This window comes from Sturnus vulgaris, chromosome 3, assembly GCF_052056855.1.
Source record: "Sturnus vulgaris isolate bStuVul1 chromosome 3, bStuVul1.hap1, whole genome shotgun sequence".
Taxonomy (NCBI): Eukaryota; Metazoa; Chordata; class Aves; order Passeriformes; family Sturnidae; genus Sturnus; species Sturnus vulgaris.
In genome coordinates, this window is record NC_142245.1 from 58,064,642 (window position 1) to 58,076,646 (window position 12,005).

Below are 12,005 nucleotides of genomic sequence, written 5' to 3' on the forward strand. Positions count from 1 at the left end.
TCTAGCCATGAGAAGCATGTTAAAAACCAGTACTAATGCAAACCACATGGCTGGGACTTCATTTAGCTATTTAGAAAACAGGAGCACTGTCCACTAAGTGCCTACAATGCTCAGATTCTTCCCCCACCTTCTGCATTTTATTAATTAGTGCTCCCAGGATGCTTTCTGCTCTGTTATGGCCTAATGATTTAGCACCCATAATTCCTGAAGCTTTTGCATTGCTTGTGTTTGAATCCCACCTTGAGAAGCCCATTCATAAGATAACATTCCTATAACTGACACTGCTTCACACAAATCCAGCTGACAACTGAGAAGTGGAAAGTGTCCAACTGACCCTTGCATCTGACCCAGCCCTTCATGTCAAGGACCAAAGGCAAGAGCACGAGATGTTGGGACCAAGACAGGACAGAATGTTAGCCCAGTGTGCCCTTCCCCAAGCACAAACCAACTTCAAAAGGACTGTACTGATGGAGAAGAACCCATGGACAACCCTCTAGTGCATGGCCCTTTGTGGCAACAGCCAGGCACCAAATACTTTTACTATTTAAGTAGACAAGATCATAGAGAGAGAACAATATTAAATAATGCATGTATTTATTAAGGAATTCAGACAGGCACCACTTGCAAACTAAACGTTAGCACACAAACTTTATTGTCATGTTCATGGCAACTGAAATTCTGGAAGCTTGAATTTCAAACTGCAAATGAAGAAACCTGTTGCATGTATTCTGAAGTATTTCAATGTCATTGCAGAATCAGTTCAGCAGTAGCAATAACAAAGTAATCAGTCACTACAGAAAGCAGATCTTCTGATAATAAACAACCACATGGTGCTAGACACATTTCAGCAAATGCAAGGATAAGCCTGGCAAGCTGCCTTACAAAGCTGTGGTTCTGCCATGTGACAACACTGCTCAGAGTAGATGCAGAAAAAGGAGTCCCACAGTGACATCCATGTAACAAGTGACACACCAATAAGAATGATCTCAAAAATTTTCACGTTAAACTCTTCTGGAGGAAGGGCTCAGAATCAGGGTGGCCCCAGGGAACACATTGTGTCAGTTTCTGCAGCTCAGCTGGTGCCAATAGCTCAATCCCTTTGGATCATGACAAAGGACCAAAAATGCAATAGCTTGAGAGATTTTGGAGCTACTTAAATAGATGGGGTGGGGGAAAAGCTAAGACAAAAGACAAGTGGGCCATTTCAGCTTTCCTTGAATTACTGAAGCTATCTAAACAATATAACAAATCTTGTGCACATCACAGTAGAAAAATTACAGGATGTTTGTCAATTTTCAACTAAATGAGATGGAGTGGTGTTTTAGGGAGAGAGTGATGGGTCAGATAAATGGTCCCAGTGCGTGTGGCCTAAAGGAATAAGATGGAGACAACACAATAGAAAGTATCAAACAGCAGCATGAAATTACTTATAAAACTTGTTGCTCGAACATCCACAGCCATAGGGAAGCTTCACAGCAATCAGCCAGTGCCACATTTAGTATCCTGCACTGCATGGGGACAATTCCAGTGCACCTGCAGGGGAACCACAGTGATTCCTAGAAAGGCACAATTATGTATTTTCTAAATTTCTCTGGACAAAATGGAGGGAAAACCTTGTTTACTTTTCCTGTAAGGAAGCTACTAGGAAAACTATGTCTTGAAACCACACTTATTTTCTTCCAAAACACTTTGGCTATTTCTTGGCTAGATAGATGAGTGTGTGCAAGACTAATTTACAACACTGTTGTATGTATGAATAGGATTGAGTTGTATTTTGTGGCACAATTTAATAGAAAATATAAGAAATCTCTCTTCCCAGCAGCTCTGGGAGCTTGAATCTGACTTTCTACTTGCCATCTTTGTCATGACCTAGTGTAATTACAGCATCCACATCTAGGCTGTTATGAGCTCTATTGTCTAGTAAGGATAAAATATTAAATTGCTCTAGTTTTTACATTTATCTTCACAGCAATCCCCGTGGTGCTGGAGGACCATGCTATGAATAGCACTGAAATGCAGTCAGCAGACATTTCCGTGCTACTCCAGGGAAGGCACAATTAATTGTCCCCAGTTTGCTCTACTGTCCATAATTATAGTTTTGAGTTTATAAATAACGAAGCATGATTTTAAGAACCAAAACAAACCCCTCAATTACTACAGAGTTCCTGAGATAATTAAGTCTCCAAATGTGGCTCTGTAGAAGGGAACCGAGGCTACATTGCAAAAGCCCATAACACGCAGATGTGCGTAAGCAGAGCAAAGCGACAGGATGGAAAACGTCACCAGGAAAATAAACTCTCTCATCATTATTTCACCGCTTTTTACCTAAAAAAACAATTGCCTATTGTCTCGATTCACCCTATTGTTCTGTCACATTTTTGTTATTGAAAGGACCAACAGTCAGTCAGCAAGAGTTTCCTGAGGAGTAGCAGCTTGGAAAGTTAAATGCAGTATCCTGTGCCTAAGGCTTGTTTTGCTACAGGTTTTAGGAGAAACCAGGAAAGTGAAGTTACTGAGACAAAGCACATGGTTTGCAATTCAACTTGTTTGAATACCCCTTCAAATGGAAATACCCTTCACTTTTACAAGTATGGTCGTTCAAAATGAAGCAGAAAAAAGCTGTGCCCTGTCCACATCCCTGCTTGATGGACGCTCCTCTGTTGTTACTGGGCCTCTGTGCACTGCCAGGGAAAAACTCCAGGTCGGCAGCCAGCACAGCAGGAGGCTTCATTAGCCATGAACAGGAGCAAAACAGCACTTCAGAAGGAGCAGTGCCCTGTCTGAACAACCAGCTTCACCACAACAGGCACATAATCAGCTGGACAGCCTGTAACACACACTTCGGATAAAGACAGACCTACGGATACAAGACAGCTATGGCTTAAGTGTTTCAAAAGATCTTTGCCCAACAAGGAAACAAATTATACATTAAAAACTTTTTACAAAATACATGCTCTGTTCTTTCTCTGTTTAATATCTTCCTTGCTTGACGCTTGGCTGTCGCCCAAACGCATCCAGAGCAACGCTTGATGATAACTCAAAAATGCGCAGTTAATCTGTGTGTAGTTTCAGCTCTTGAATGCCAGGAGCAAAAGTGTACTTTTCAGAGAGAAATAGGCTTGGTCACACAGCATAATCATGTTTACCCAAGTTTTTAGTAGATAGCCAAGATAAAGGAAATACTTCTGTACACTCCTCTGCGAAAAGACAAAAACTCTGATTTGAAAAACTGCTCTTTTTCAATGTCATTTTATCCACAAACAAGCGTAAGCCCCAGTAGAAAGCTTCCTGCATTACAGCGAGTAAAACTTTAGCTTACCAGGTTGGGGTATTTTTTTGTTTTAGTTTTTCTGTTTTGGTTTTTTTTTGTGTGTTTTTTTTTTTTTTTTTTTTTTTTTTTTAAAACCTTACAGCTATATTTCATCATAAAAACTAGTTTGAAGAAAGAGTAAACTTTTGCTCTTTGGTCTATCTTGACATTCTTCCAGAGACACATAACAGAAATATTTCAGACTCATTTTTTTGTCTTCTACTTGCAGGAAACAGGAAAGTTGCAGTTCTTAATTTTCAGGCTTCTGAAATGACAAAGATAAGAAATTTATACATTGAAACAAGATATCTTTGCTTTCTTTAAAGAAAAAAAAAGCATCACAACCTAAAATGAGTGCTTCAGTGAAATGGGATATTTTTGCCTTAACCATAATAAACAAAAATGTACAGTTATGCCATATGCACCTCCTGTTTATTATCTGTGTAGCCCTTCTAGGTGAGAAATAAAAATCGTACTTGTACTGCAGCATGATACAGACTTCAGACTGCACATTACTGTAGTAATTGTTTCTGACTGAAAGCTAATACTGTGGAATGTGACTAAAAGAAGTAATTTTTTTTGTTCATAGGCTCAGTTTTGTGGCTGTAAGGGAAAGGTCTTAAAACACTTTCTATTCATATCTGAATAAATTAAGATGAAAACATCTAACAAATAGCTTACAATTTTAGAACACCAGTTTTTTGGTCTCCTGCTCTTATGGACTTCTTTATGGCCATGAAGATGCTCACAGGCAGAGCTCTGGGAATTCCTCTCCAGTTCAGAAAAGCTCTGAGGGTGGCAAAGTATCCATGTTGTGCATTAAAATAATTCTGATGCTCTGCCAGTTTGGAAGAGAAGAATGTGAGAATACATCAGGCACTGTGGACAGTGGCAGCCTTACGAAGTCACAGCCAACTGAGGAGAAGAATTCCCCCTGCTGCCATCAACCCAGATACCCAAAGCCTGCACAGTAAGAGCAGGCACCTACTGCCACTGATTAAATTAGAGGGATCCTTAGAGCTCACAGGGTCCTTAACAGACTTTACTTGTGCAGATCCAGTTTTCAACTTCCCCTCACTGAGCAAATATTACCCTTTCTTTTTTTTTTTTTTTTTTAATTTCTTCCTATTGGCAGACTTGTCTCCATGTAAGTCTTACTCTTACTGGTGCTCTCTACAGAGAGCTCCTAAGGAAACAATTTCAACTTTCTTAGTGTATGAGTTGGGCAGTATAATTTAAATAGCAGAGTGGCCAGTGACGAAGGACTAGCCAGATTCTTTTGGGTTCATTTCTGTGTATTAATGTTTCATTTTTTTTGATAGCTCATATTGCTCCTACAGAGCACACAATATTGTGTGTCCATGTATTGCCTATTTGTCAACAAAGGAAAACAGAGCTGACTTTTATGGTAAGTTTTTTTCTTCTGTGACTTCTTAGAGGATGTTCAAATGACTGGTGTGAAGTGGTAGAGAAAAATCAGTGGCAAATGACACCCAGCGTTTCAGCTCAGCCAGAGCCTCACACAGCATCCTGGAAAGCAGGAACTTCTGCCTGTATCTCTTTCACAGGTCTGATGAAGATATGCATTGTAGAGGAGGATATTAACTGCACACTAAAACAACTGTTCTTAGCTTTGCAAGCATGTTTATAATGAAACATCTGCAGCTCTTCTACCAATTTCTAAATATTTTTCAATTAAAATGTCTTAAAGATCTGAATCAGTCCTAACGAGCTGGCACAGCACCATATTATTAGTCATATTACATCATACACTAAAATGCTGAAGAATTCAAATTAAACAAACCCCCCCACCTTGATCTGCCATCACAGAAACAAACCCACCAAGTCCTCAAAGTGTAGTATCACCTACAGTGTGGGTTCACTTCAGTGAATATGTAAAAACAAAGAATACTACTAAACTTCTCCAATGAAAGTTGGGAATATTATTTCTCTCTTCTTCCAAAATTAGCAATGTACAAATCTAGCACATGAAGCAGATGAATTTTAGAGCTAATGAACACTTCACTATCTTGTGTGATGCTCACAGGGTATTACCATACTCTCAAGGGCATTTATTCAGATTGTTAAAGGTAGGAATACAGGTGAACATGTGCCTATATTGATGAAAAAAAAATATAATCAAGCTGTTTTTTTCTTTAAAAGTCTTAAACTTAATGAATCATTCATCTGTCAGACGCCAACAATACCTCCATAATGAAATTAAAATAATTTATTAACAGTTGGCTATATATGTTATTTCCTATCCATTATGTTTTTGTGACTTTGTTAGCATTTCTTTTTACATCTGACAAAAAAATCACTGACTACAAGCCAAATTTAACATTTTCATTTCATGCACAGCTTCCAATGAAAGGCCTTCACAGTTGGAATGCAGTATTTTGTCTGCTTAATTACTGTTGTTCTTCCAAACTCATCAGTCCCTGGTTTGGATGGATTTGGGTAAGACTAGGCAGTAAACACCCAATTAAGCAGACAGTGTGAATCTGCATATAGATTTTACATTAGGATTCTACAGTCATTCCAAATGATTCAGAAGCAATTACATGGCTGACACATGATGAATCAATATGTATGCATGAAGCTGTCAGACATATCATGAGTATCATAACAAAAATGGGATGTATGCCAAGAAGTGCAACACTACCCAGCCACAGAAAAGTCAGGGATGGTTTGCATACAGGTAATTTACCTGTGCATGCAGGCTAACTTTCAAGCTAGGTGCTTTTTACTTGTCTTGACTGGCAGTATCTGTTCTCACAAGATGTTATGTGAGTATTGTGGCATTTTTGTGTGTGGGCAAGTGAACGGTTCACTTGGTCTGGCTGGGTTGTGCAAACCTCTCCCCTTCTCCGAACAACCCATCAAAACACAGAAATAGAAAATGGATAGAAATGTGTATTTCTCTCAATCCACAGTGAGAAAGGACTGCTAAAGCAGGGCTGAAGCACCGGGGCACATCCACCTCAAAGCTGTGGCTGATCTGGGGTCCCATCACAGTCCTATTAGCTCCTAGTAATAGTGTTGTTCTGTCTTTAAAAAGAAAAACCCTTTTGCTCTCCAGACCAATCTATTGGGAGAGAGAGCTAAGTGATGAAAGGAGAGAATCCCATGACAGGCACACATGGTTTGTTTCAGTCAGGGTTACATTCTCTCTTACTCCACTTATTATGTTAAAAGGTTAAAATGGAGTAACATGAAATATTTTCATAACATCTTGTATTTTTAAGTGAGGAACATGTGCTGCACAAAATTAAAGCAGGACACCAAGATTAAATACTTAGAGAAAGGGAGGAGGTGGCGGGGGAACTGCAACCTTCGAGGAAAAGGGAGAGAATCCAGCATGAAAAACAGGCTAAGAGGACAGCTTTGTGTTCCTGAAATACTTATTACCATTTGAGAGAGATGACAGCAGCTATGAAAACAAAACATGAACAAACAAAGCAGAGCTCCTGAACAGAGAAATACTTCGGTGATATCTAGGTAATGACAGACGCACACTGCCACGTGAGTGTAGTATTAAAGAGTATTTCTTTTGAGGTGAGTAAGATGACATGGTTTCTTCAGACTGGCTTTTTCCATAGCCAAGAGCAGTACAGTCGCAGAGCTGGCTTCTCTTGATGCCAAGCTGACAGTGCCAGGAATTCCAAGAGGCACCATTAGTGAACAACAGCAAAGTGCCAGTCACCATTCAGCAAATGAGAAACCCATGTGATAAATTGCACATTATGAAATACACCCCCAAAGTGTCTGAAATCCTTATTGAAACTAGAGCCTAGATAAACTCATGACAGCCTTTCTTACACATATACTAGGCACAAACATCCTTCCCCAGGCTGGAACATGAAAATGAAGGCTGCTGACCGACCTGAATTTGGATGTCACTCTCAAAACAATCCTTTCACTTCCTCTGTGATGGGGTCAAGGTCAATGTCATAGAAGCACGACCTTGTGGGCAGTCCTGGCATGGTGCTCATCTGTGGAAACAATGGCATTCAGTTATACTCCTGCACCTGTAAGCAGATAATCAGTCTACCCTTGCATGTAAACCTTAGATTAAGAGAAAGGTTGGATTGTTCAGCACAGGCTCGACCACAGATGTGATCTTTACCACATTTTTTTGTTTCTGTTAAAAATGTCAAACCTGGTACTTTTTTGATGAATTTTAAGTATGAGCTTCTAAAAGACAAGAAAGAGAAAACAAAAGATACAAAATACAAGCTAGCACAGCAACCAAAGAACAAATTCTATAACAAAATGAACACCCTTTGGGACTTGCTTGTTCCTCAAAATATTTATTTAGAACATTTATCCATTTATATCTCCTGAAAAAAAATAAATCACACAGCAAAGGGCAAAGATGCAATTGTCTGAATTTACCCAGTGATATGAATGTGTTGAATTCAGACCTCTCCCAGAGAAAACCAGAATACAGAAGCAGAATTAATCACAACACTTACCTAATGTCAGGAGCAAATTGAAATAGTTCTACTAAACATACAGGAATTACAGATGAATCTTAATTTAGTAGTTAGAATTAACAAGCTGAGATAGGAAGCTAAAGCAACCCAATTATCTCAAACTATGCATAATTAAGATCCTGATCTAGCATAAGACACTAGCATCTGCATACTTTTAGACATGTCAATAGTTTCACGGAGTTAAATTACACAGTTAACTACAGCTCTGCTCAGGGTACTCATACTATTATTTGAAATTGGCATTTTTAGCAGCAATTAAAGGCACATGACTGACATGGAAATCTTGAGGTGCCCCGCAACAGTTTACGCCCCTTTAAATCAGAGGTTCCCCAGTTTCCCAACTCCCTGTCTCAGGACTCCTTGCCTCTCCCTTGCAAAGGAGATGTCTGGAGAGCAGGTTTGGCAGAAGAATGCTGGTGCTTCATCTGCTTAATTTTCTCCTGTTTCAACCCCTTAAGCCAGGAAGGGCTTCCCCATTCCCAGTGCCACCACTTGCACAGTGTAAAGGCTGTGCCTGTGGGGCAGTTTTAAAACAGGGCTGTTTTGGATCAAGTTGGGTCACTTTGGATTCACATCCTGAATATCTCACTATAATTCCACTAATTCAAGGAACTCTAAAAACAGCACTTGGGCTTAATGACTCCTTAAGCCCTTTCAATATCTTAACCTCATAAGTGGAGAAAGTGGAGAATGCCTCTGCTATAATAGGCCTTATTTAATACCTAAATTGATGAAAGACCTTGCAATCTCTCAAAACAAACCTGGAGTTCAACTTCGCTTGACTGTTTGTTGGCTGAGAGTCTTTAAACTAAAACTTATTTGCTAGATTTTGAGGAGCAAACTTTTTGCCAGGGCAAGTCAGCAGAGTTCATGAAAGCTGATGGTTAACCTGACCACAGGTGTCAACCTTCAAACATGGCTGTGTAGGAAAAAAAAATTATACTGGCATGAGTACCAGAAACAGTCCAAACACAATAACCTACAGAAAGGGTCAGATTAGGGTCTGTCTTCATGAGCGAGCTGAAACAGCTTGCTGGAAGAGGGAAGTTTCACCCTGGGAACGCCTGCAATGATTCCACCTTGGAGCTGGCTGTGATCTTACTGCAACCAACCTTGTTCATCACACTGACCTGATGTCAATATATGCTTTTGTGGCCAGGGTTGGTAGGCTGATGAACTAAATCTGCTCACCACATGACCAGATCACTGCCAGCCCCAGGCAGTGCCCGGGGAGCAGCCAGAGTACACCGTGGCCAGCCATCACCTCCAGCCTCACCTTTGAGCACAGAGCTCAAAGCCAGGCAACCTCCTCCCTCCCTCCTCCCTAATTCCCCAACAAGCACAGCTCAGCTACAGTGTTTTCTCTGGCCAAAGGCAAGCCCCAACAGGATAATTGGCCTCAAAAGAGGAAAAACTTATGACCACCATCCTAGCTGCTCCAGAGTGCCAGACTTACAGGCCCTCCTCACTCTGTGTTTCATTCTGTCAACCTGACCTGCTGCATATCAAGTGAAGGGGTCAGGATTTCCCTTATGCTTCAGCTTTGCTCCAAACACTCATGTAATGACTCCATCATGGGAATACAAGCAAAATGTAAGACCTCCCCAGCACAGTCCCATTTACTCCAGAGAGTAAATGTGGCATTTCAGAGGTTAATCCAATATTGAGAAGGGGGAAAGGCACAGCCATCATCTCACTTGAGATCTAGCTCAGGGGGAAAACAATGCAATAAGCTCTTCTCGTGGCTCAGTACATTTCCTCTGTTTTTAAATATAGTCCTTCCTGATGTTTTGTTATGGTACGTAGTAGGATTAAAAGACAAAACTGTGACTTTGCGTTGACCAAACCCTGCCTCTGACTGCATGACATCATTTATTGGCTGACATTGCCTTGGCATCTTAGCTAAGTACTAAAACACCTTGCTACTATTCTCTATCCATTGGCCAGGGTAGTTGAACTACTACATCATTAGGGTTCACTTAATTATTTTCTGTCTCAGATTCCTTCCAGTTTCTGAGTTAATGTTTGACAAGGAACTGCCTTAATGAATTACATCTCACTGGGAGGGGAATGAACAAATTGCCAAAGACAACTTTCTGGTTACTTTGTGTATGGCAGTTCAACATCTGAAAACAAACTCCCAAATTCCAAGTTATTTTTTTTTAACTATAGCTAATATTTTTTTAATTTTCTTTTTTCGTTTTTTTTTTTTTTTTTTTAATATTAAATACAAGTCCTACATATGTATTTCGTATTTTGGACTTGTTTTTGGTCTTTTTTCTTTCATAGGCACAGTTCTACATCAGTATAATTCTACTGTATTAACTAATGAAAAGTTATTTAAAAAACATTTTAAAAATTGCAAATATCAAATCAGTTTATTGCTGGCTTAGGAAGTACAACTATTCCCATATTGAAAACTGAAGTCAACAAAAGGGTTCATTTGAATTAAAACCACCGCTGCATAAAATGAAGTACAAGGCAAAAAAAAAACCCTCCAGAAGAAACACTCTGGGACAAATGCTTATGTGAATTACAGACTGAAAATAAACTATGTATTGTCATTTTTCCCATGGCCCAGACTTTCAAACAGGCAAAGCCATGTAGATTTATGATCATTACTCTCTGCTCTCATTATCTGTACACACAGAGGTAGCATGCAGAAGAGTCTATCCCTTTTTCATTACTTCAAGGTCAATAGGAGGAGATGGCTGGCTGGCAGAGGGGACTACTACTGATTATTCCCACTCCAGCCTCCATTTCTCTCCTTCAACCACAAAGGCAGGAAAGAAAAGAGGATTCAGTCTGCTGCAAGGCTGCAGTGAGGCTTCACCTGACTGGCTTTCCACATGGCTGCAGGCTCAGGATGATCCTCTTCCCCCTCACCATTTCCCATAATGCTGAATGCAGGCATTAATAAGTGAGTTGGTCTTTACTCCAGCAGGCATGATCCAGAGGGATCCCTCTCCCTGACCTCAGTAACCAGAGCCCAGGTTTTTGTGCACAGAGGGGGAAAGCCTCTGGCTGTAGCACATTCTGTACCTGCACAGTGCCCAACAGACTATCTCCACCTCTCCAACGCTTTCTGAAATAACTAATTACTGAAATTACTTCAGTTTTAGAACTTGAAAAAAGCAGAACGTACAACAAAAGAGAAAACATGCTTAAAACCTAAATCACTTTGGTAATTAGCAGGTATGTACAGCATGAGAAAAACTCACAGACCTTTATAGTCATACAGCAGCTTGCTTGGCATCTCATAAAATATACATCCTCTATACATTGCCCAGAGAGCAGCACAACTCTCCACTCTAATATAACAACATTTGGGTTGTAGATTGGTAGCTATGCAACATTGTACAGCGTGTGTGTGTGTGAGAAAAGAACAGGGTAAGAGAAGTGAAGAATGACAGCACATTATCCACCAAAAAAGACTGGATTTAGATGGCTGAAATAGTCTGTACTTGATTTAACAAAACTGTTACTATCACACTTTTCCTGAGAGAAGGAAAATATAAGACAGAAGCTTGGCACCTTAAGGCTTAATGCAATTCATATGAATACTTCATGCAGGGAAAAAAGAAAAAAAAAAAGGTATACAAATAAATTAGGAATTGCTAGGAACTGTTTTCTAGGAACAGATCATTTTCCCTACAAACTGTGCAACTGTCCATACATCTGAATCAACTGCAGAAAGATGACATGAAAAACACAATGCTATTTGTTACTACGGCTCTCTGTGTTTAGGAGGCAAGAGCAGTAAGTCTTACAGTCAGCTTATCCTAAGGATCATTTATGCTCCTGGAAATGCACAGCTGGTGGAAGATAAAATACAATTTTAGTTAAGAATGCCTGAAGGCTACTGTTATATTAGGCATTTATGATCCTCCACAAGTTTACTTACATAACTGAACATAAAAAACCGTAATGAGCTTCCTTACAAATGGAGAATGCCAGTTATTTTCAAGAAAGCCATATGAAAGTGTTGCTCCAAACCCTCTCCACAAACGCAACCGAAATTACTGGAAGAGTAACTAAGTTTCATTTAAATTACAGTTATGTGTTGACTTGTAATTTGGGTTGGCCATGAGATCTACATAACAGCTGTACACAGCCAACCACCAAGACTCTGCTAGCCAGGTTTGTTGTGGTCCCATGAGGAACTCTGCTGCTTAGCTTCCTTTTTTTTGTCATAC

General features: G+C 39.9%; 1 protein-coding gene across 1 annotated transcript in view; it reads right to left on the reverse strand.

Annotated features, from left to right (window-relative positions):
• Positions 1 to 577: 577 nt before the first annotated feature.
• MTHFD1L (methylenetetrahydrofolate dehydrogenase (NADP+ dependent) 1 like) overlaps positions 578 to 12,005 on the reverse strand; it is a gene marked incomplete at its 5' end in the record, with an annotated part of 142,920 nt that continues 131,492 nt past the window's right edge. Inside the window, 2 exons of the mRNA XM_088162770.1 lie at positions 578 to 3,575; positions 7,197 to 7,305. Coding sequence (XP_088018896.1) covers positions 7,216 to 7,305 — 90 coding nt within the window. The remainder of the gene's footprint in view (positions 3,576 to 7,196; positions 7,306 to 12,005) is intronic.